At 40.3% G+C, this 27,054-nt stretch overlaps 1 protein-coding gene across 1 annotated transcript in view; it reads right to left on the bottom strand.

The window, feature by feature from the left end:
* Nucleotides 1–960: 960 nt before the first annotated feature.
* Nucleotides 961–27,054, bottom strand: part of LOC310802016 (adhesion G protein-coupled receptor L3) — a gene marked incomplete at its 3' end in the record, with an annotated part of 118,860 nt that continues 92,766 nt past the window's right edge. Inside the window, exons 14-22 of the mRNA XM_083666250.1 lie at nt 25,457–25,677; nt 20,347–20,413; nt 18,865–18,956; nt 12,044–12,212; nt 11,648–11,773; nt 10,605–10,701; nt 5,386–5,514; nt 4,064–4,081; nt 961–1,928 (exon numbers count right to left, since the gene is read on the bottom strand). Of these exons, the coding sequence (XP_083522376.1) occupies nt 961–1,928; nt 4,064–4,081; nt 5,386–5,514; nt 10,605–10,701; nt 11,648–11,773; nt 12,044–12,212; nt 18,865–18,956; nt 20,347–20,413; nt 25,457–25,677 (1,887 nt within the window). The remainder of the gene's footprint in view (nt 1,929–4,063; nt 4,082–5,385; nt 5,515–10,604; nt 10,702–11,647; nt 11,774–12,043; nt 12,213–18,864; nt 18,957–20,346; nt 20,414–25,456; nt 25,678–27,054) is intronic.

The following is a 27,054-nucleotide window of genomic DNA, read 5'->3' as shown; positions in this document are numbered from 1 at the left end:
CATTGCTAGAAAATTATGTACGGTAAGTATTTTGTTTTGTGATTTTTTTGGAGTTATTTTGTTTTGTTGTTTTGTTTGTTGTTTCTTGGAAAAATGAAAGGAAAAACAAAAACAATGCTCATATTGGTATCATAATCCGGCAAGACCAGCACAACAGAAAGGAACTGCTCCTATCCACTACATTTACAGAGACAAAGGTTTGGGTGGAACAAAAGGCATACTATTATGTGCAATGCTAGTATCTGTACAATTACATAGAAATATCTGATAATTCTCTGTTATTAGTTTTTTCTCCCTCTTTTTTTAACAATTGTTATTATTACAGCAAACAGAAAAAAAGAAAGAAAACAAACCATATGCTCTAAAGCATGTATGATAAAGAGGTCCTCCATGAGATTGTTCAAAATCAGATTTGTTTGACTTGCAACAAATTTGCTGCTATTCACCAAAGAGGAAGAAAATATTTTAAAAAGCCAGTATGGATACAGAAGTATAATAAAATAGTTTTTTTCCCGATTTGTTCTGGTTTACTCTACACATCAACTAGTAGCGGAAAGTTTTGGGCCATTTGTAGTTCCTTTGGACTGTCAAACTGCATTTCAGAGCCCAAAATTCCATATGAGTGTCAGTCTCTTTTCACACTGAGACAAAACACATCAATCCATACAGATTTCGGGCCTCTGAGCAAAAGAGAAATGCACATCAATAGATTCCGCACGTCCAATCAAGTCAAGTCACATTAACCACCAAACAAAGTGTTTTGATATTCCATTTGCGATCAGTACTAGCAATGGTGCAGAGTTTTTTGCTTTTAGTCTTCAAGACAGAATAGAAAAAAAGGCTACCACTGCCGACGATTGATCAACACAGGGGGTTGGGGGGCAGAGGAAGAAAGGGGAGACCACGGTGAGAGAGGGAGGACTGGGGGGGGGGGGGGGGTGGGGGGTGGTGGGGGGCGGTCTATAGGCTGGTGACCAGGTGTGAGGGCTCCTTGGGGGCCTCCTCAGGGGACAGATCCTCCTTGTTGGGAGGCACGATGAAGCCGTCACTGCTGCCCCGCCCCAGGTGATAGTAGGAGTGTAGCTGGTGCAGGTGGTTACGTGAGCCCAAGTTGGGCATGCTCTTGTAGTAGACGTCGTCCGAGCTGGCTTCGGGGCTCTTGCCCGGTGGGTGGGGCTCTCCACTGTCCTTGGAACCATTGGCAAGGGCGGCACTCGCGGTGGATGTGTCAAGCAGGCCGGCCAGCACGGGCATGCTGGTGTAGAGGGAGTCCCTGTTGTGGTGGTGGCTGGGCGACGAGGCCTCCTCCTGGGTGTGTTCATTGGTGAGCAGGGGGAAGAAGCTCTCGCTGTTCTCCTGGGGGATCCTCCGCCGGGATGAGGATGAGGTGGTGGAGGAGGAAAAAGGGTGGTTGGGTAGCGGAAGTGGAGGTGGGGTGGCCTGGTGGAGGTGATTGTGGAGGTTGTCAACTGGCTGCAGGGGGGGAGGCGGCCGCTGGGGTAGCAAGGGGGCATTGGACTCCTCGCGGATCAGCTCCAGCCCCAGACCTTCGTCGTGGTGCGGGGGGAAGGAGGAGTGGTCGTCCAGGCCCAGCGCCACGTTCATGCCCAGGCCCATGCCCATGCCAATACCATAGCTGCTGTCCTTGCCACCGTTGCTCACGTTGTTGACCAGCTTGTTCATGAGGTTGCGGTTCTGCTCGGCCGAGCGCTCGTGGTTGTTCAGGTAAGAGGGAATGTAGTTGGAGGTGAGCTCTTTCAGTATCTTTTTCTCCAGCGTGGTCTCCTTGTGGTTGTAGCTCCGGTCAATGATCTGGACACAGTCACTCATGTACTCGGCACTGGCGATGCTGTAACTGTTTCCATGGTTACCATTCAGTGGTAGAGTATCCATGACACTTGTATCCCGGGCATTGTTCAGGATTCCCTCTGGAATCAAAAACAAGGAGAGAGAGCTCATATTAGAGGGACAGAACTGACACAGGCTAACTAGGATGACTAAATGTCAGCCCTTGGTCATGGTCACACACACACACACACACACACACACACACACACACACACACATAAGGCCAACAATACCCAATTTATTCTATGAGGTGGCCCTTATGCATGTTCACAAAATAGTGTGATCTGTATCCCTTGTGTGCATGTCCCCAAACTAAGCTACTTGTTTGTTTAAATTCCTTAACATTACCAGTGAGTGGGACTACAATATTCTAAATGCTATTAAAGTCAACACTTTAGGTATACTTACCTTATTACACCCTCACTAAACATAGATTCAGAGTTAAGTGGGATATTACAGGCAGTGGAGGCTGGTGGAGGTAGAAATTGGAGGATGGGCTCATTGTTATACATGGAATGGAATGAGGAATGGTATCATACCATTCCTCATTCCATTCCAAGCATTACAATAGGCCCATCCATTTCTACCTCTATCAGCATCACTGATTACAGGGTATGTTTGTTATGCAATTTATTGTACATTGCTATAATTTTTTTGTAAGGCTCTTGTTGTATTGCGTTTGAAAGAAACTTCTAAAGATGAGAACACTGATATATGTGTGACAGCTGACAAGACATAAAGCTTTAGGCTCACACACACACACACACACACACACACACACACACACACACACACACACACACACACACACACGACAATAACAAAACACAGCCATGCATTTAGCTTAAAGTGTGAGATAGATACACAACCTAAAGCACTGTCTATACATTTGGACCCAAGTCATGTTGGCCGCTATTTAACAAAACATAGTCATAAGACAGAGGTGGACATAGATTAAAATGGATCATGTCTTCTATGTCCTTGATAAACTTGATAAACTGACTTTGCAATGATAAATATGGGCCATAGAGCTATGGTAAGAATTGACAGTTACATATTAGGAATAAGACTTTCTGTTCTCTCTATTGCAGAGAAAGTGTGGATTCCCAATTGTAAAATGTCCATGGTGTCTTACAGGGCTACATCAATGCAAATTTTGAAAGGTCATCAGATGAAAGTCCAAGTTAAGCCTTTTTTTTTTTTTTTTTACAGGACATATTCCTTTGACTTATATTAAAGCAAAAACACTATGATTAGCTTGACCAGAATAAGTAAAAAAAAATAATATATATATACTTGAGGTCATATATAACCAAAATGTTCATCAAATGACAGTAAACCTTGCCTTAAAGCGGCAATCTGTAATTGGTACATTTTTTAAATGAATGATATATAGCCATTGACTCGTGAAGATGTAACTTAATAAATGCATCATGAGCTTAGTTAAACTGTTGTACCACATCAGAACTCAACATATTAACTTGTTTTACTACATTGTTTGTAAACAATGTAATTGTAAACAAATACTGTATAGCTTCAAAACATGGTTAAAACTATAATTTTATATATCATGGATAGTCAGTCCTTGCATCTATAGCTCTATCTCTGAAATTGAAAGTGGTTACAGTACATTTCTCCAGCCCCATCTCTCATCTGCCATGTTTACCAAAAAAGTGGTGGTGGGGAGCCCGCTTTGTTGTTGTTTGAATTACAGATTGCACCTTTAATGTACAGTACACAAGAAAATAATTATTATGAAGTAAAAATGTTGTGTGCTACAACCAAGTTTAATTTATTGGTCAAAATGGTCAGATGACACTGGAATAATTTGGTGAATTTCAGTCTGCATTAAGGATTCAGATGATAAGTGACTATAAGTGACTTTAAGATATGATTATATCATATGGATATTGGGATGATACTATTCTGGAATGTATACAGTTCTCAAATCTCAATGAATCTCTGTGTGTGCATTTATACTATTGGCAAAATAAGTTGTTTTCTTATTTTGAAGTTGCAGTAGAAAACAAAGATGGTCTTCACTACATTAAATGATTGTCAAATTGGAATCTATATTGATTTGTATATTCCCATTTATAAAGGAAGTTGTCTTTCCAAATTATTTCTAATTACACCTTTGCCAGCATAGAGTGAGAAGAAAGTAAAGCTAAGGTCAATTACATTTGGTAAGCAATGTTTAGTTTGACTCCCATACTTGTCTCTCTGTAGGGCTCTTTTAGGGACAGCATGAGGAAAGGAAAGAAAAAGAAAACACAAGTAAGCATAACAGTGACAGGTAGAGAGAAATGTGCACATAGATTGATGATGTGTAGAGAAATGATCTCCCATGTTACTGCTTGGATGCCCCCATGCACACTTAGAAACACATTTTAGAAATAATATCACATAATTCATCAGCAAATCGATCAAAGACGATCATCTTTCATGTGCTGTGCTCACAATGCTCAGTCTACATAGACCAAACTGTTTATAGACAATTTGTGTTTTAGAGGTGGCCTATGGGACCAGTGTAGGTCAAATAAAGATAGCTACCTACATGTACAGTATGATTCTGAATAAACATTGGATAAATCCATATTTGAACAGATATTAAAAATACATGGTAATAGATTTGTTCACATGCATAAATTCACTATATTTCTTTTGAACTGAATAGTATACATTTGGTTCTACTGATCTCAGTGATATTGGCTCTACTGGACGTACTCAAAACTTAAATTTGACAGTTGAGTCTTAAACCAAAGGATAACAGCTACTCAAGTAGCTACAATTGTATTTCAGCAGTAGTATTGATCCAACTGAATAAGTGAATTGAGAACCCACCAAGTACTTGTTTCAGTAATAGGACATAACAGGAGAATTGTGCTGTTACTTGTTCGGTAATATGTTGGCTTTATGGTTTCTCATATAAGAAATATGTTCATTAAACAAACTGCCAGCAACAATGAATGCTCAGACACTCAAGAGAACAGAGATAGACATAAGACATAAGACAGAGCACACAAGCTTAATAGACAACAGTGCAGCAACATATCAACAAGTGACTGGTGGTGTATCTGGCTCCAGATTGGCATGATAGTCTCTTCCCAATTATAATTTTCTTTCTCACACTGCATTACGCATGCCAGGCAAGGAACAATGAATGAGTTTAGAGTGTGACAAATGATTTGTGTCAGGATAGCATGCCCCAATCGGAAGCCACAATACAGCCTCAACCAAAAAACCTACAGAGGAAAGAACTGCAGGTCTTTTGGAATTAAGCATTTTTTTGGCATAATGTCGACTAGCACAATGCTCTTCATTACCAATCCTGAAAAAACCCACATAGGCACACATTTGTTCCAGCCCAGTACTAACTCCTATTACACTCCTTATCAAGCTTTCAGCCCTTAGTTGAATCACCCGTGTTCCGCTGGATTGGGACAAAGATGTTCACACATGTGGGTCCCCCATGACCAGATTTTGAAAAACACTGAACTAGCAATATTGTTAAGGAATGAAAAGAGGCTAGCACACCTTGCGTGTTGTACATGCCCACAGATGGGTTGTTATAGACGGCCGATTCCCCAAGCAATGTGTTATAGGGATTGTTAGTGCCATGAGGACGCAGGAGCGCATTAGTTATAAGATGGTTAGCCATAGCCCCTGGAGCAGCCAGAGAGAGAGAGTCAGAGAGAGAGAGTCAGAGGGGGACAAAGGGAAAGCGCGCGAGAGAGAGAGAGAGAGAGAGAGAACATATATGTCAGTCAGGCAGATGCAGCTGAGAAATGACAGCCATAAACATTCACATGATCACGTGATCATTAGTGGGAGGGGTTAACAGTTCTGCTACAGCAGAAGAGCTTGAAGCAGACTGACATGACCATGATCTACCAAGGCCCTTTCTCATTAATTAGAAACTTGATTCCTTGCGTCCTCTCCTCCTCCTCCACTTGCTTCCTACTCAAAACGCATTGGAGGAGAAGATCTAGGTTCTGCCCCTAAGATATTCTCCTCCAAAGCTTAGAAGTGAGAAGGAAGTGGGTGGAGGGCGGAGGAGAGGACGCGAGGAATCAAGTTTCTAACAATTGAGAAAGGGCACAAGACAGTAGCAGAGTCTCAATGGGGTAATCACCCACATTGAGACAGGATATCGGTGCTAGCTGACAATAGGCAACATTACATATAAGCGTAGACATATTCAAAACAAGACGTACAGTATAACACTTCTTTATGGATTTAAAGAGGACATGGCCAAAGAACCACTCAAAACAGTATTGGCCATTGTAATGACAAAGCGTTTCAAAATATTAGATATTATTAGGGCTGTCTAGTATTATTAGGGCTGTCTAGTATTATTAGGGCTATCTAGTATTTTAGTAATCAAGTATTCTGACGATTAATCAAATAATCGGATTGAAAGAACAGATTTTTAAATGCTTTATTGAGAAAGATACATTAGGTAGGCTATAGCCTTTGCAGGTTAGAACCATTGACATATGCCTATATAACTTTATAACAAGAAAATGTTTCAATGTGTCATTTTTAGCACTCTGTTTAAAAACGCAAAAACCTCCCAAAAAAACAACTTTATATAGGGCCCTATAAAATCTATTTTTCGGTTTTATTTTTCGCAGTTATGTTTTTTCTTTTTTTTTTCTTTTTTTTTTATGGATTAAAAAAAACAAAAAACATTTAGAATCATTCAAAGATGACACTCAAATTATATTGTTGCATATTATTTTCAATTCAAGCTTCTAGAAGAATAGATAGAAGAATAGCTGCTACAAATGAATCATATAAACGTTCACTGCAAAAGGGTGTGAATAAAAGAATATTGATTAACAAAACATGCAACATACAGTAGGCCCATGCTGTTGAACACTGAAGCTATTTCATAGCTTTTTTCTTTGTGCCACCTGGCGCACGCAGAAATGACTATGACTATGAGTGCACCAAGTGACAACAGTCAAGTTTTTCTCCGTTTTTTTAAAGCATTGACAAGCTGAATCTAGTGGCCAATTCAATGAACAAAAGATATCGAGGTAGTATTCTGTCATTTGCTTTGCAGTTACTGTTGATTTACATTTTGATCAGCTGTTAGAATTAGCTACGTAAGAGTAATGTCTGCATTGCTAAATTTTGCTAACGGCTACACACATTAGCCAGGTCTGCAGTTGGTGTACAATGCACGTACACTAACACTCACACGGGACATTTCTGCAAAATTGTTTGGGTGTTGCAGGGTAGAATAGCATCACAAATGTGTACCCTTCATAAAATATAATTGCCATGGAGCAACTTGTTTTCTTAGATTTTCAATGCAATTTTCTATATTGCCTAATTCCGCTTTTACGTCTGAATTCTGTGATTCTGTCCACGTCTTCTGCATGGCGGAAATTCTAGGGCCCTATTAATGCAATACTTAGGCTGACAAAACGAATGAGGATTTTTTGTAAGTAAAAAAATCAATTAATCATTTCAGCCCTAGATATTATCCTTAATTCAGTTAGCAAGTTGAAATCTTTGCATCCTGACACAAAAGTGTTTTGTGTGTAGCTTTATGATCTTTTATTACTGTCAAAAGTTGTTATAACAAAATAACCAAGTCAATTTTTAGCTTTATGCTTCAGGCCCACATATGACAGGTGACATGTGAGTTTGAACTTTATGTAATATGCGGTCCTCCATGCATGTTTCAAATGTTGTACTGCCGTCAATGCTTTCCCTTGGGAATGTATTGGCTAAAACACTCGAAAATGAGATATCCTCTTGGAGTGAAGAAGGCTATTACAGGATAGCTAGAATGATTAATCTGCTCCTAGACCACATATTGTTTCCAATATGAACCTCTGAGTCTCAGCCAGTAGAATAGTTAACTGTGGTTAAATGAGAAAGTAGTTTGAATGTGGGTTCCTGTCTTCACTGCAGTGCAAACAGTAAAAAGGGTGTCATTTAGTTTTAAATTACACTTTTAGTTGCTTGGGATATCAAGTTGAAAATGTACATATCCTCTATTATTTCCTGTTGATATGTTCTGTTCCCCATCATTGTAACATCTAAGAGGGTGCTTTTTTTTTTTTTGAGTGTATCACTGATTCAAATGTGCAGTGTGTACTATGCCAGAGTGGGTAAATAGATGTTGGAAAACATCTTTCATCTGAGGCGGAAATATACAGCAATTAGTTCTGCTACTGCAGTACACTGTTCTTTTGCAGTGCTCTGAATCTGTCAGAGAGAGAGAGAGGGGGGGGGGTTCTCTAGATTACACATCTGTAAACCAACAACCGGGTCTGACCGGAGTGGTTTACATTTATGATTAACTTGATAAAATTTAGATTTGTAGAAACTCTGAAAAGTAAATTGTATGTAGTGCAGTATGCACCTGATTAATGGCTAACATTGCTAATGTGCTTATGCGTGATACTACATAGGTCTATGAATAAAAGGTGAACTTAACCAGAAAGGGTACAATGGGAATGGAATAGAAGGAAATGGTGGTTGAGGAAAGGTAGCAGGTGATTCCTGGAACTTCTTCCAGGAATATCTATGTTTACAAAGATGAGTTTCAACAGGCAGAGTTTCTATGAATATATCATTGCTAGAGTGTCTGCATGCCCAATACTATTCATTGTGTTAATACTTCTGAGTGGAATCGTGATTTACTGAACTACACTCCTCATCAGTTTCATATGTTGTTTAATGTGACTATGGATGTATGTATTCATTACATTATTGTTTTTGTTTGATATAATCAGTGTGTCCTTGCTTGTTGTTATTGGTCTTCTAATTACAGAGCCTACCAAAAATACCAGCCTCTTTTGAAATGATAAACAGTTCTTTCCAACCCCAGGTCTCCACTTATGGTGTCTGTGTTTGATAAATTGGACAATTTCCAAATCGTACTGATTGTGTAGCAATAATCATGAATGAGGGGATAAATTAAACATGCAATGCTATCAAGTTGATTGCATGCTCGCTCTCAAGAGAAAGAAGTATGGAATCAGCTGCATAAACACTGTTGTATGCGACTGGAGCTGAATACAAAGTTGAAAAGGACAAACCAGGGAGACAAATCTACTTTTATACCCATAATTCCATAATAACAACACAGAGCTACTGGGTAAGTGGGACTTTATTTGCATTTTTTATGAGGCCATGCAGCAGCCTGTGAGAAGACTGAAACAAGTACATCCCAGCAGACAATTTTCTCATGCCAATGCTTCACTTCAGATTCTAAACGTTCATAGTCTTGAGCTGAAACATGTTAATTGATTCACTTCCTTTTCCTGGTCTTGAGAGTGATAGATCTATGGTTTTTCCTACATCTGCCTCCCCCCACCCTCACCTCTGTCCCCACCTGGCTCCACCCTCCTCGCCTCAGTTAAACGTCATGTCTGTGGATGGCGCTCAGCTGAGTGCGTAATTATTGAGATCTTGACACTTCCTCTCGCCGCTGAACATCAATCCGTCATCATAACGATGCATTAGTGTCTGCGCGACTGAGAGCTGGGGGCAGATTTAGAGAGTGAGCAGTGTAGGACTCAAGCCCTCCATCAAGAGACCCCATGACTGGAGAGGAGTGTCCGTGAGGGATGGCAGGGGGTGGAATCCACAACTGCAGATATGATCTGGGAGTCTGTAATGTATGCCTCTCACACTCAAAGGGTTCAGTAAGAACAGTTTAACCATTTATTGTATGAAAATGGTAATACATTTAAGCTTGGCGTAATTGGGTGGCTCCAACAACCCCCAGTAGGTAGGCAACATACAGGGCGACCAAGCAGGTGGAGGCTGGGGGTGGTGCATGGGACTACCACACAAGACTTACTCCCATAGCCAAGTATAGCCATGTCACAACTGTTGAATGCTATGGAGGAGCATAAACTCGGCTGCTTTTAAGACTCTGTCCCTTGAACATGTGATGGTGTTTGTGCATTCATGTGAACCAGTTGTCCTGTCACCTGACGGACCGCTGCACTGTTGACTTAGAGTGCCCTGCCTGAACTAACACTAAGCATCAGACACATTTATTTGGATCACTGTCCAAATCACCTTTTATTTTAAAATTGGGCAACATAACTTTGTTGCCAGGTAAAATTTACTTTTAAGTGACAGTCGTCTTAAAAGACAAAAGGGTATTTCTTACACTTTCAACAAGGCTGCATTCTATGTTCGCCATTATTGAATCAACAGACATTTCTATGTTAATGGACTTCCAGGAATTATGATTTAAGTAATACAATGTGGAGATTCACTAATGAGTTATTAATTTGCCCTTTTTAAACGTTTTTTTTTATGTATAAATTCACATACACTAACTTCATTATCTAATTTAAAGGCTTCATTATTTCTCAAAAGTCAGCATGCATTTATGGAGAGAGCTATTTTAATAAAGCAAGGAATTAATAATAATTTGTAGATTAACTATTTTTTTAGAAAGTAGAAGAAAATGTATGAATTGCCAACTTTGCACTTGACACATTATCTTTTGTCAAGTATGCCACCATTAAGTAGGAGAACCATCAGTCAGAACTATTATGACTTAAGGGACAGCAACTTTCACACCAGAAGGCCTACAGTACATCAAACAACAAAAGGAAGTGGCTCCAATCATGAACTGCAGCAGTTAAAGCATCCCTTCTTTCTTCCTCCATTTTACACAAGACTGATTTAAACAATGATTAGTGCCACCTGAGTTTGAGGCTGGTGGGTTGTGGGGCATTCAAGCATTCATATGCTAATTGACTGATTACCTCTGTTCAACGACGCTGAGCTGTTGATGTCGCCAGTGATGAAAGATGACTCTGACTGTTTCCTGACCGTGTCGTTCCACATTCGACGGATCCGGCTCTACCGAGACAAACAACATACAAGAATACAACTTAAGAATACAAATAGTGCCATAGTTAGAATGTGGATCCATTTTCAAATTCAAACTCATGTTGTACATGCTGTTAAATAAGCAATTGTGTGTAGTAAAATGGTACATGTATTAGTTAAAGACATTGCATTTAACACCTCACAACAGTGTTATCACAATGAAGTCAATGCCATCATTATCACCACTAACTGTCAGTGCCCTCCCCACAACCCCAACCCACCCCACTCCCTGTAACTCCACTCACTGAAAGAGTCAAGTCATGTTGGACTTTGTAAGGGGCTGTTACCACTTAAGTGGTTTAGTGCTTCTGGGGGTGGGTTGTTCAAAAATTTCTCTCCATTATCACTTATTCAGCAGGATATAAGGGGTGGAAGCAAGGAAGCAAGGTGGTGTGAACCTATTCTGTCCTTTCAACTATCAGTTGTAATAAATGACAGGAGATGAGGAAAGGAAGCCATTTTTAAGTACTGAGTCCCGCTCCCAGTCTCTCCTACTGTACCCATTTAGAAAGAGAGCCCCAACCATCCATAGCCAGCGGTTTACAATGTACTTTGCTAATTACACGTTCATTTAAAAGCCTCAGAGTTGGCGATAAATTACCACTTCTTTATGAGTATTTCCATTCACATGCAGTTCATCAGGAGAACTAGGCATGTGGTTGCAGTCATGAGCTGTTTATAATTCAAGGGTTTGATATGGATGCTCAAATCTGCCCTCATCAGTAAGGAGGCTGGCATTTAACTATACTATTGACTATGTTGATTATTCATAAATACATTCCAAAAGTCAAAATTCCATCCAGTAAAGACAAGGTTGTGGTCCTAAGGCATAACATACTGTAAAGGGATGGTAACTTGTTCAATGCCTTCTGACAAAAAATTATGAAAAAAAACGAGGATGAGAGGTGACATCTACCTGTGACCCTGTGGAATAACGTCCAGGGGCACGAGAGGCAGTGCTCTTCCCAGAGCCAATGGAGCTCTCAACACTCTTCCCACTGCAGCAGTGGGTGCGCAGACACTTCCCGTACTCCTTGCGCACCTGTGACACACACACACACACACACACACACACACACACAGACACACACACACACACACACACACACACACACACACACACACACGCCCATTCAGTTAGGATAGGAAATTCATGTCTAACTGAACGTTGTTAAGTACTGAAATAGACTTATCATTACAATACTAAAAGTGTGAAAAGACTGTAACACAAAAGTGGTGTACCATGGTGTTCCATTGGTACAGTATATTGCCATCTATACTGTCACACTGTGACAGTCACTGAAATACTTGCCTTCTTCTGGAGGACGCAGTGGAAGATGAAGATGAACATGCCCTGTAGGGAGTTGAAGATGGTAAAGAGGTACGCCATGACGACTGTGCTCTCGTTGACATACATCAGACCGAATGCCCAGGTCAGGCCCAGCAGACAGAGCAACGCAATGGCCCCGATCACCCATGATCTGGAACACAGTAAGACAGACCAACTATCAACAACACTGATCATGGACTGTGGACCAGTCAATGTTACTGACACACTGAATTAAACATACAGTACTTTTGCACCCACAGCTATGCATATCAAAAAGCTAAAGTATAGGTATCAGGTCCTACAGAAGCCCTATGTAGGCATATGGCTCAATATAGTTTGACATTTATTATCCAATTCCTTCAATGTCATATTTCAAAGTTACATGGCTTCAGCTTTTAATATTATTTGCAGTACATCTCAAAGATATAGTTTAGTTCATTGCATCAGCCTTTTTCCTACACTCCAGCTTCAAAATCGTTCGAATTCAGTGGTGACTGTTCCCTCTTAAAGGGATAATGCTTGTTTTCAATGTTAGACCTAATTTTCCACTTGGAGTGTTGTAGACTCATATACATTGGTATGGCTAAATGCTAGCCCCGGAACCAGAACCAGCCAAAGAAAGCACAAGAATGGAAATATGAAAAAAGTGTCTGGGTGAGCCTGCAACACTCTAAGTAAGTGGAAAATTAGGTCTAACATCGAAAAACCTAAACAATCCCTTTCACATTGGGTAGGAAGCATACAACTCCAGAGGAACATAATGTCTCCCTGTTTACTGAAGCAAAACTAAAAATGACAGTGAAAACAAACGTAGGTGAAGTAGTAAGCTCAAGCAACCCCCACCGCAATCACTTTGCTATAAGGACATCCTGGTGTCTGAGGACACTGATGAATTGAAAGTGAAATACAGACAAACTGGGAAGTTGGCCACGAGACAAACAAAAGCACAAATCCAGATGAGGGAGGAGAGGAGAGACAAAGTGAATAATTGACAGAAAGACTGTTCACTTAGGAATAGGACATAGGAATGAAATTGAATGTAATCTTGTTTTTCCTTTTGTTATTGCCTTCTCCTTAGAGTCACCAATTATTCTTCTCTCTCTTGTTCTTTCCAGTGGTACATTAGTTACATGTTTGAACTTATGACATTTAGGCAGTATTGTATTTCATGTATGGCATATTCACCCAATTTACATAGGCCTATGAAAATGTGAAAATATTTACAATACAGTGCCAGAGGGTTGTATCAAGAACATATAGCTATGAATACTTATGTACAGTAGGAATACATTGAATATAAAACACACAGCTATTACCATTATGTTAAAGTGCGCATAGCAGGGCATTTTTTAAATGAAATGTCCCTATCTGTTTCGCCTATTCCTATTATATAGGACATCAGGTTGTTTGAAGTGCCTTGAATTTTTATGTAGACACTTTGTTATATTACATATGTTTGAATGCATCTCCATAAAACGTTCACTAAATTGTACCACTCATTAACATTTTAAAGAGAATATCTCTATTGTTGCTAATGCACACACGTGTAAGTGATGTGTGACCAGCCTAGACTGTATACTTATACCCTATAACTAGAAAGGAGGGTAGTGGATTTGGGTCAAGTTTGTTCATACGGGGAAATTAATGTTAGATGGAAGGTGTGATAAACAGAAGACCTGTCCAGTTTAATCTTACTTGATCTCAGGTTCGTAATCCTGATAGCTGACAACAGTAATACAACAAGGAAAAGCAAAGTGAAATCAAATGATCAGAAAACAAAACAAATATTCAAATAATATGTCATATGTCAAGCAATGTACTCAGATTCAAACAAGTAAAGATATACGTATATATATTAAAACAAATATTGTGTTTATCTACTTATATCTAAAAGGAGAGGACGGTTACCATGGGCAAACTGTACAAACACATGAACACTTTTATCCTTTTAAAAACAGTGCCAGGAATTGTATGCATAATTAAACAAACAACTATATTGTGATAAAGTATAACAATCTAGAGGCTAGATTCCTCTTTTTCTAGGGAGGTATTTGGGAAATGTATTGCAGGTGCTTAACGTAATTATCTTGGTTCACAAGTCTCCACTCCTTCATAAGTACTGGTGGGCCTAGCATTTGCTTGTTATAAAATGGGCCAGGTGTGAGGTGAAAATAAATGATTTATGAAATTACTGGGGCAACCATTAAACATAATTTTCCCAAGTCTATTTTAATGACCTGTTGGGAGAGGTACTTTATCAAGCTGATTGCCCCCTGAATGGTCAGGGAGACACCACCAGTGTGGAAAGAGGAGGAAAATATTGACCTCGAAGTGGAGACATTTTTGCAGAGGAATGGTGGGGGATACAGTAGAGATGCCTGAGGACATAATAAAAGCATCAGGAAGGACAGGATATGAAGGATATCTCATATCTTCCTTGTTTGTAGATTTCAAATACTGAAACTACTAGGGCACAAGCTACTGTAGATGATTGTTCCCTATAAGTCCTCATCACAACCCTTAACTGTGTATTAAGTTATGTTGAAGGTATTTCCTTAGATGATCAAAGTACTTAATAGAGAATATTCAAATACCTGATGACATCAACTACTATTATTTCACCAACTCTCACTCATTAATGGACATTTTCCAAAAAGTTTTTGTAAACATAGTAAATGCATAATAGTAAGGTTGGCAAGTAAATGCAATTTGTGATTAACTTGAGTTAATCCTGATCATGTACAATTCAAAATACCTCTCATAGGGTGCCAACACATGAATGAATGCATTTGAAACTGCTCCCATTGAATTCATACCAATTTCAGTCCCACAGAACTGCCCATTCTCAACACTGAAGTGGTTCCTGCAGAGCATGTGAATACCCTTGCAATGATGCCACTCGAGCAAAATGCTCAATGGTTTCACCACTGCAAAAAGAGCACTTGTATGTTCACATCAGAAGAATAAAGTGAGAAGTGCTTCTTGTGCTAATAGTCGGGTGGAAATACAGAATATGAATGAGTTTGAGGAGGAAAGTGTTTCAAATCGCTGTATTAAATTACCACCTATTTCCTTTGAAAATATCCAATTTCCAAAGATGACATGCATTCAAATGGCTGATTGCAATAGATTGATTGAGCTGCCTTTCAGCTCCACATAAATACATCTCATTGGCTATTTGCAAGGGAAAGACGAAATGTCTTGATCAACTCAGCAGGATGCTAATTGTTTAACTAAAGGTGTGCATGAATTGGAACGCTAATTACCTGAATCTTTTTACCAAAGAAATACATTATGAGGTTTTGATGCAGGTACAAGGCTTTGTCTCAGTGTTCAAAAGCCCATAAGATGCATAATATTTAGTTGTAATATACTTTGCATGAAGGTAAAGCAGTTACCGCTCACATCTCTCTATTATAAAGAGAAGTTCAATTAATGACATTCCAGTACTGTAGTACATACTGTATGTTGCTAAAATGTTTAAGTGAGAGGTGAGTAGTTTGTGTTTGTGCCTAGGAAGCAAGAGCTAACTCTTCCAGAGTATATACGATCAAATGGGGGTAAAGCACAAAGGTTTACACCAGTAAAGCACTTACAGAAAAAATAATTTAAAGAGGCAATCTGGAATAAAAAAAAAAGAATGTTATATAGGCATTGATTATTGATGAATATAACTTATATACGTCATAAGTTATATATGCCTCATGAGCTAAGTTCAACTCTCTCTCAGAACCCAAAATATAAGCTTGTTTAACTCCATTGTTTGTAAACAATGCAACTATAGCTTCAAAAAATGATTAAAACTATAATGTTGATCTCATGCATGGTCAGTCCTTGCATCCATAGCTCATTCTATGAATTTCAGAGTGGTTACATTTATCCTACCCCATCCCTCAGCTGTTGACCAAAACAGATGAGGGATGTTGTTGTTTGAATCCCAGATTGCCCTTTTAAGGAAATACAGTACCTCAAACATTACACTGGAAAGGGTTCTATATGTCTAAAGGTAAGGGCAATAGGGATTACATATAAAATACAGAATAAGTACTCTATTCAAAGCCTTTTAAATATATATGTTGCATCTTACCAGTGCCATTCCACAATAATACATCCATCATAATAACGGTAGCTAAAATTAGGAAAAAATATGACATAAAAAAAGAGGACATTAAACACAAACATAACATGTTAGAACAGAAAAGGGTAGCAGGCAGTGATCATCAAAAAAAGAGACAGTCAATGAAAAGTCAATGCATAGAGAAAGAGACAGAACATTCATAATAAAATAAAGCAACATGATGAAATCTGAACAGGGAAGGAAGAAAAGGAAGAAGACCAAAATAGCAGAACGAGAGATGAAAAGACATACATAATTACGACCAACCAGGACCGAACTTAAAACCTTACACATGATATACCTTTACACATGATGAGAATCAAGTACTTTAGCATGTTTTGTTTACTATCAATGCTGTTTCCTACTCAAAACAAACCATTATTTTCCTAAATATACAGCTGGTTCTTAGGAGGTAAATGTAGCTGTTTAGAAGATTTGCCATCAGCATGCTGAGACCACAAATGTTACCAGCAGTGTAGCACTCTAAATAGCAGCAATATATTTATTTGGTAATAAATATGCTCTCCTTGCAATTTTTTGACAAACAGTCAGGGCTCAGAAGCATTAACCATTCTAGTGAATGAGGTACATAAATCTAGAGGCATGGGGTGTCAGAGCTTCAAGAAAGGTCATGACCTTGATGTTGTGGTCTATGACACTTAGAAAGTCTGTAGGTCACTATGGGAGGGTGGTGTGATAAATCATACAATAGACAAAACACCAGTGGTCAATATCTCTCTGTGAACAAACAACGAGGCAATGCATCTAATAGCAACTATATCTACAGATCATTCACATTGTTCTGAAACTGAATCTTAGAACTTACTTGATAAATGGCCAGCACACCAAAACAGTCTTTCTAAACATTGAGGTGTACATTTACATGTTTATTTGCAGATTTTTTTATAATGATATTTCAAAAATAATCCTTTAAAATGCTGTGCTCCTTCACTTTCCACTGTTGCTTCAAAATCACACATAGCAATTGAATACATCCAGATCAGACTAGATAGTGGATAGTGCAGCAGGATGAGACTCAAACTCAAACAAAAACACATCTGATGGTCATTCTAAAGCTGAGATCTCCAAGGTTCCTATTCTACTGGGTACTTCTGATAGACTGCCCTGTCTAGTAGAGTTCTCTCAGTTCTCCCCTCAGCAGTAGATTACCATTCAGGGAGGATGTCACTTGGAGTTCACAGAGCAGACATCCTCTAGAAAACTCTCCTCAGCACTGGCTGTAGTGCACCCACTAGAATGCTAACTGAGTGTGTTTGTGTGTATACTTGTTAGCTGTGTGTGTGTGTGTGTGTGTGTGTGTGTGTGTGTGTGTGTGTGTGCGTGTGTGCATGTGAGAGAGAGAGAGAGAGAAATAAAATTACATGTGTGTGTGTGTGTGTGTGCGAGAGAGAGAGAAATAAAATGACGTGTGTGCGTGCGTGCATGAGTTTGTGTGTGTGTGTGTGTGTGTGCGTGCATGTGAGAGAGAGAGAGAGAAAGAGAGAGAAATAAAATGACGTGTGTGCGTGCGTGCATGAGTTTGTGTGTGTGTGTGTGTGTGTGTGTGTGTGTGTGTGTATGTGTGAGAGAGAGAGAGAGAGAGAGAGAGAGTGTTTTGTGAGATCTGGGGCAGCTGAGGCCAACAATACTGACACAAGCAGTAACAAGAAGTTTGCGATGGAATAGGAAGCATCACAGACATAGAACAGACTAATGTGACCAGAGTACCCGAAAACAGGCAAGGAGGACAGTGAAAACACTGACTCTTTCCCATCAGTCTGAATGGTCAACTGAGGCTACAACTTTTGCCTATACATGTCTATCTTAGCACCTGACTGCTTATTATGATTATAATTAAAAATGAATCGATGTATGACTCTTGAACCCTATTTATATTGTAGTGATATAACAGTGTGTGGTTAGTTTGATATTCCAAAGCACTCATTGTACTCATTGTCATTCATAAACTTCAATGCCAATAAACTGTCAGCTTTATAATGTCATTCAAATGTTCATATCCGACTAGCAACACATAAAAACGCACACGCACACACACACGCACACACACACGCGCACACACACACACACACACACACACACACACACACACACACACACACACACACACACACACACATACACACATACACACACACACACCAACCTTCTGAATATTCATCCACGTGTTGACGCCGCAAATATAGCTGGTTAATTCCGGCAGATTGTCTTGTGGCCTTTTCCATCGCCGACAAGCATGCACTTCAGATAATGAAGGACGCCTGCCGGCATACCTGTCCTGTTTTAACCCCGCTGACACAACCTTTTTGCGATAATGAGAGATACAAACCTGGAGGGACATGCCTCCCGCCCCTCTGTCTGGGCGTCACAAGCTCAAAGGCTTTTAAAAACAATCCCAAAAAAGTTATTGTCTATTGACAACAGGAAAAGATAATTCGCTGGTAGCACATTGAGGCCCACATGGTACAACCGTCCCTACAGATTCAATCAAGGCTTTGATTGGTTGAATATGAGGTGTCGTTTCTTGGCTGGACAAAAAGCTTGCACCTACAGTACACTGACCCTTGCAGGGTAAGATTGCAGGGTTCATTATGCTTTCCGTATATCTGAAACTGTCACATAGATAGTTCCTGTAATTTCAAAATGGACAGCTGATTGATGTTCTTACTTGATGTTGTCCAGGCAACCGGAGTCTGGCTTCAGGATGGCTGTATGGTGAAACATCTTGTACAGTGCGATGCCCAGGAAGATCACATTGAGCTGGGCGGGGTTAGACAGAAAGAAGATGGAGTAAGATGGAGTTTGTATGTTGTAGTTGTTTTTACCATTTACTTTTAAACCCGGAGACCTTTTAGAGTTGAGTTCTGAGTGTAGCGACAATATGCGTTTTCCCACTTTGTGAAATAGAGCACACACTTGTATGAAGATCATATACAAGTATATCAAACAAACTTCACAGCATAGGCCTACATAAGTCAGTGGGACACAGGCAGGGAATATATCATAGGTAAAATGTCAGAGTAGTAAGTCTGGTGTAAGTCTGGTGGATAAGTCAAATAAAGGATAGTGCAGGGGAGGATTCAGATCAGGGTCTGCTTGTGGTTTTGTTTTCTCCTTGGTGGTCAATTGGTTGATTCATGTAATTGATTGGCCAGAGAGTCCACTAACCTGCTGCCCCAAATCTGAATCAATCAATGATTGAAAAACCAGCAGTGCTGCAGACCTCAAATTTGAACAGGCCTGCCATATAGCAGGAGACATTTGCTTCAAAACATTAATTGACTAAAATGCCAACCTGCAAGGGGTATATCAAGATAGCATCACCTCTCAAAATTACACCAATTAGCATGCTAGATGCTGCTGCACTGCACAGTGATGTGACATTCAGGTAACTGAGGAGGTGTCAGAATCAGTAATTTTCTACAACTCATCTACTTATCTGTCCCCCTTACTCCTAGGGGGACAAGCCTTCTAGTCATAGTCAACCTTTCGTCTGTGGATATACTATTGCAGTCGTATAGGAGAGAAAGGATGACTCATGAGTTGTATTGAGAAAGATTACTTAAAACTGGAGCATGAAAGAGTATTTAGCATGTTTTGATTTTTTTAAATAAGCTAAATTGGGTATTAGACTATTTTTGAAAATGTGGTGTGTGTGTGTGTGTGTGTGTGTGTGTGTGTGTGTGTGTGTGTGTGTATATGTACTGTATATGTGTATATGAGTATGAGAGATTGGAGTGACTGCTTGGTTTTATGTGTGTGTGTGTGTGTGTGTGTGTGTGTGTGTGTGTGTGTGTGTGTGTGCGCGTGGGTGTCTTCCTCTGTGCCTAAGAGAAGGAGATAGGAAGGTAGCTCACATTGGAGTCGGACAGGGACAGAATCAATCATAATCGTGGAGTGGATCACTTGGAGACTGAATACTAAGCAGAGTTCCTCTCGCTCTGCACCCACCAAAGACATCCCTGTCAGTCATGCAGCAAAGCGGCTAACCGCAATATTTCACACCTTCATCCGTTTTCCTCCGTGACACCCCAGCAAGCAGTGGCTTATGCTCAACAGGATAGGGAGAAAGTGGATGGTAAGCTCTCTATGGACCATTTAAGCTGTGACCTGGGGGCTAAGTAGGGTTAATGAGTGGGGGGACGCTTACCATAATTATCAAGGTTGCCGGTCCTATGAAACTCCAAATGAAGTAGGTGTCCAGTCGAAGCCAGCAGCTGGAGGGACGAAATACAGAGGAGAGAGAGAAGGTGAGGTGAGGGTTTCAAACGCAGGCTCTCAGGACATACATCAACTTGGAGGCTAGAGTGACACAGAGAAATGGGCACTTCAAAATACAGCCCTCCGAGGGTTTGAAGAATTATTGCCATCACAGGAGAATTTGAGTGTGGGATTTTGGGGGTTTGGTGTCATTGACAACACTGCTGATGGGCTGTGATAGTCACAACGGATTTGTCAAAGGGGGGAAAATGAATGGGATGTAGGCAACACAATGTGACATAGCCCCTCTGTACTTCAAGGTTGGTTGATGACAACACTCACCACAGTTTGGGACAATTCCATTTCAGTGAATGTAGGTAGTGCATTTTCCACTTAGAAGTATTGAATATTGTTTCTATTCACACATTGAATACAAATTAACCTTACAGAATTAATTGAAATTGACCACAACCCTCCACATGCACGCACGCACGCACGCACGCACACACACACACACACACACACACACACACACACACACACACACACACACACACACACACACACACACACACCTTAATGAAGTGTCTAACCTTGTCATGTTAAAAAAAAAAAATCCTCAATACAACACAACATTTTGTTGATTGAGAGTGAATGGGGATGGATTTGAAAGCACAGGGCTGCTGAAGGTGATGCTGGGATGGAGAATGCCTCTAAATGACAAAAATGAAGTTGATTCATGACCTGTGGCTAAATTATTAATTGTTTAATCTCCGCAGCAGCAGATAGATCTCCATTTTTGGCCACTGGAAAATTACAGTTTCTAGTCTGTTGTCATTTGGGCTGACTGAGAGCCAAAACGTAAGTGGCAGAGAATTCAATAGCATTTTAAAGCGGATTGAAGTATGTTACACTGAGAGGTGTGCACTTCGGAGTCTGTTCTAATTTCCTTGTGCACCGCACCACCTTACGTGTGCGGATCTGTGTGTGCCATGTATTCTAATGTCAGCCCAGTACGCACCATTGTCCCAACTGCGTTTGGGGTGGATAAACTCATATTTGAGGGGTGTGTCTCATGAAAATCATAGATTCTTCATACATTCATATATACATTCTTATCTGATCATTTATGTGCAACATCTCCATGTTCCCTGTGTGCTGGAGAGGCTGCATGAAGTCCAACACTATTGGCAGGGTTAGAAATTGCAGTATTTTATGGATGACGGTTGATACAACAGTAGGCTAATCAGGTAATGTAACATTGCTCATGTCATGGCCATTTGTTGTGACACTGGAAACATTTTAAAAACATAAAATTAAAACATATACGTAGGTAGCATTGACATAGCAAATAGCACTGCAACTTATTTGTGGTAGTATGTTTCACTTTTTAGTGGTCTCATCATTTAGTCTCAGGTCAGTTGTTATTAAACAACCTAAATGTATTCATATTTATATTGTTTCAAATGAATCATCATTATTGCTTACCAATTACAAAGAATGGCCTCCCTGATTGAGGGAATCAGGTCCAAGAATAACAGAATACATACAGTCACATACAAAACATTATTTTGCAAGCATATACATCTTTCTGTGCCTGTGGTTTAGATCATTTCATTTCATTGATGCGAGCCGATGGTTTACTTGAAATGATAGAGATGACACAAACATGTTGTGCTGTCTGAATATCCCCTCAAGCACAATTCATCCCCACATTACAAGTATTATGTGGCAAACTTCACTCTCCACAATTCAATTCCACTCCAAAGCAGGTGGGCTATGGCAAGAAACAGTTGTTATTTGAAGCCTATTGATAATTTTTATATTTTACTATCCAGAAGGAAACTAAACAAAATAAAAGTTCTATAGCCATAGGAAATAAAAATTCCTCAGACAAATCTATCTTGAATTTAACTCACAAATGATTTCTCTTTCTCACCAGAGGGTACGATTTTGAGGCAGAGGGTACAACCGGGTGGCAGGTAGCCTAGAAGAGAGGCCGGCCAGCAATCAGTAGGTCACTGGTTTGACAGTGACACTGTCATTACACTGCCATTGAGCAAGGCACTTAACCCCTAACTGCTCCAGTGCCCTGTACCCTGTGCTCAGAGCCCAGAGCTCTGTTCTCCCTGGGGGTGTGCACATGTGTTGTCTCGGGGGGTGTGTGTGCAAAGAATTACCACATTCCAACAATTGATTCGATTGCATAGTTAATAACACATTGTTTGTTTGTTGTTTTTCCAAGTGTGTACTGTATAGTCTGAAACGCCTATTTGGCGAGATACACGGCCACCAAAATGGGATCCCAAATCTTGGAAAAAGGGGAGCCAGAAGTGCATAAAAGGCGCAGAGCTTACAGCTGCCGTTGGACAGTGAGGACATTACTTGAATACTGGAGGAAATACGTATAACAATGCCACTAAAGATTTAATTACAATATGTCAGCCCACTTGTTTTTTTGTGCTAAATCTAAAAGACATACAATATCTTACATGTATACTGTCGGCATTGTTTAGCTTTCACACAGAATATGCGTACAATGATTGAAACATTTCAATTAGCTTTAGTATTATTGTTAGACATAAGCGGTCAAGTGCCTTGGCCTTTAAATGACTACTTTTCACTTTCATGCTCTAGTACTGCGCTGGTGCAAAAATAAAGGCCATTGTTTTGAAGCAAGAGAAAATATGAAAGAACAAATAAGACTGTTTCTTTGTTGTAACTGGGACTTGACACATTGTGTTGGTATCAAGGAAAACGATGTGGCGATGTAGACACACGCACACGCAGACACACACACACACACACCGCCTTCAGTTGCTCATACTGTAAGAGGCTTCCTTAGTAGTCATTAAATATTATGCTGAAAGCACTATTGTTTCTTTTCCCCTCTTTTACAGATCACAGGAAAGCTGATGTAAAAGGGTGGTGGTGGTGGGGGGGATTGTCATCAGCCGTACCTCCGCCTCTCCTCTCCAGTCATGTCAGAGTTGCGTTTGGCTTTTTAAGCATATCTATTTTTGCAAGTGTCTTCCACTGCACTTGCACGGCCAACTCAGATCCCTTTGGTAGAGAATCAAAGGGAATAAACAACCAGGCCTCTGTTCCCATTAAGACAGAGGCATGTTTTGTCTTAGACGAGATGCCAACACCTTGTGTCGGGCACCCGCTCAGTGACACTGATACACAGCAAGTTGACATGATAGTTTAGCTCAAAGAGACACTTTAGAGAGGAGAAAGCGGTCCAATATGAGACAACTTAAAAGAGAGTCATCCATGGCTTAGTTCTTTCTCTCTTGAAGGTCTCTAGGTAGAAGAGATGCTGTTTCTCAGTGGCACCATATTGTGTTGATGACAACGAGTCGTAAAATAAGGGAAGTGAAGGATTTATGAGCCAAGTGGCTCTTAGAATGGCAAGTTTCACAGAAGACTTGTAACTATGGTGCGGCTTCTATACAAATACATCTAAAAACACCTTGCAATAAGCGGGCAACTTTGAGTACAATGTGCATAATGCTAAAGAAAATATATGACTGGTTGGATCTCTTAGAGCAAAACCAAGCATCATAGAACAAAAACTACATTACACATTAATTGGTGTAAATAGTTTCCTCATTGAGGGACAATACACATACAGTACGTATCTATGCAGTGTGTTGAGTATAACCCCTGACCTAACGTTCCTTAATAGCCTACATGGGATTGGGGTTGTGACTAAGCTAAATGTGAATGTGTTTTTGTATTAAAACATAGTAGCAGTCTCACTCCTCAGTTAACAGGACACTCGTGATCAGATTTTTGATCAAATCATTCTACTCCAATTTTAGGCAGAACATAGAACTGGGTGACCCCCCAAACCCTCCCCCCTATCTGATCTTGTCACGTTCTGTACTGTCCCGCATTCCTCACGACTGCATGTAATTGTTCCACCGGTGGCTGGGCTTTAATTATTCACATGATGCTGTGGTGCATACAGTGGCAGCTATCGCCTCATCCATCACAAAGAACTATGGTTCTACCCTGCAAACGTCTAATGTGCATTTGTGTGTGTGTGTGTGTGTGTGTGTGTGTGTGTGTGTGTGTGTGTGTGAGAGAGAGAGAGAGAGACATGTATGATAAACATCTCAGAAGCAAACTGCTGATGCTTGTTTTCATTATTTTCAGATTGGGTACAGATTTACAGAGAGCAGAATTTGTCTCTAGTCTGCATGGTATTATGGTTCGAAAGCCTGGTTTATGTTTCAGAGGAATGTGCAACAGTAAATCAAATGATTTCTCAAGTATCTTCTGTGGGAACCATCAGAATGAATGAAGATTATGTTCTCGCCATCTCCCCCCTCTCTCTGTGTCTCTCTCTCTCTGTCTCAGTCTAGTAATGTGTCCTCCAATCTCTGCATCTACTTTTCCCTCGGCTCTGTGCAGTAATTTGGGAACTCTGTGAATGCTGAAGGCAATAACCACAATAGCCTGACATTCAAACCGTGACGGATCACATTTGATTTTGCATTTTTCACTGTAAAAACACTGTCAATGTTCAGTGTTTCTGTGTTGGAGTAACTGTTTGGGTCCAATCAAAATGAATGATGAGCAAAAGCTATTGGAGCACCATAGACAATATTGTTAAAGCCTAACAACTAACACACAAAATCAACCAAATTCACTTCAGTGAAAATCCACCTAATTTGGACATTAAGTTGGCCCAAAGTAGCCTTCTTCCTGGTTAGGTCAACATAGAAGATCAGCCCCATTATAGGATCAACTGAGCTCAACAGTAGAAACACTCACAAAAACAAACAGAATGGCAGACCAGAATGTCACCATGTCTAGACAGCTGGTAGACAGACACTCACAGCAGGGACATTTGTCAGAGTGGTCTGCACTGCCTACAAAAGAACCATATTTACTATCATCACCGTATTGAATATTTCCTATTTTGGTTGTCATACTGGCATTGTGGAGTCACTATATAACCCAGTTCCACAAATGAGATGAAAAGTCTTTGACGATAACATTCTTTTAGAGAAGACTAGACAAACTGAAAGCATATTTCCTATACTTACACTCTATCCGTGCCGTAGCTCCGATAATCCACAGCGGCCGACACGGCTACGATCAGTGCAGGGACGCCGTAGCCCACCAGATAGAAGTAGCGGCGGCGTGAGTGCTCGCTCTCAAAAACCTCCACCAGCATGATGTAGAGCTGCACGCCCTCCAGGAACATCCAGGTGAACGCTGCCAGGAAGAAAAAGTGGAGCAGTGCCGCAAACACAGCACAGGCAATCTGAGGAGAGGAGAATAGAATGCTCCATTATCCGTCTGGAAAGTTTATTTACAGTTCTTTACTCTGGTACTCAATATCCCTCTTTGTAATTACACATTTTCATTCACGTGTGCACACATACTATACTACCAAAGACTGTAACTGATCTGATTATTGGCGCAATTGGTCGTAGTCGAGGTGTTAGAACTCTAATGTTCAGTGACCATCAATGCAGTTCAGGACAGTGAACTTTACATTTTAGTCACTCAGCAGACACTCCTATGAAGAGCGACTTGCAATAAGTACATGTGCCTAAAGTAAGTGAAACAACTATACATCACAATCATTGCAAGTAAGACTTTGTATAAAAAGAAAGGGGTGGGGGGGGCAAAAGTTCAGGTTCAGCACAAGTTGGGAAGTGCTAGGAGGGGGAGAGGTCTGAGGAGGAGGAACTGAGGTGTAGTTTAAAGAGATGTGTCTTTAGTCTACGGCGGAAGATAGGAAGTGACTCTGCCGTCCAGACAGTGATGGGAAGCTCATTCTAACACTGGGGCACCAAGACAGAGAAGAGCCATGACCGAGCTGAGCGACCACCAGTAGAGATGGAGGTGAATATAAATGAATACAAATGAATACAATACAGTAAGAACCGTAGCTGTGGCTGCACAAACACACACACACACACACACACACACGCACGCACGCACACAATGTATCCAGATTATCTGATGTAATTAGAGATCAGTCGGCTGCTCTAGGTTACACCTGGAGGGGGTCTGTGTGTGTGTGTGTGTGTGTGTGTGTGTGTGTGTGTGTGTGTGTGTGTGTGTGTGTGTGTGTGTGTGTGTGTGTGTGTGTGGATGGGGGGCTTTCAAATAGGTAGAAGTCTGGATCGCAAACTCTACATCAGCCAACTGTCAGAGGTTGTGGCCTCCTGAAATCTATAAATTCAGTTCAATTGCAAAAACTTGTTGATCAACACTGCTCAACCACCATTCACCATCACTCATGTATCACTCAAAACACAGCATGACTTCTGAGTTGTCGTAATTTACAAGTATGGTACATGTATTCTGGTTTGGTGTCTCAATGTAGCAACAGAATAAGGAAGACAATTCTAGCGGACAGCCATATACTTATCTAGTCATTACATTCACTGATCCAAATTATGATAGTGGACAATTTGTGTTTAACAACCCACAATGAAAGCTCCTTGTAATGCATTATCATTCTCTGGGGAGTCCTTGCTAATGTACTTAGGCATGATAGTCTAGAAGCGTAGATACGTATGTGTATTGTCAGATATATTCAGTGCTTTGGTGTTTGCCCTTCAAATAAGCAAATACCCTGGGAAGTGTGTATAGAAGTATGCTCAAACCTTGATGTTCTGGTGGAGTA

This window comes from Argentina silus, assembly GCF_951799395.1.
Source record: "Argentina silus genome assembly, chromosome: 1".
In the NCBI taxonomy this organism is placed as follows: Eukaryota; Metazoa; Chordata; class Actinopteri; order Argentiniformes; family Argentinidae; genus Argentina; species Argentina silus.
This window is presented reverse-complemented; position numbering and strand designations above follow the sequence as displayed.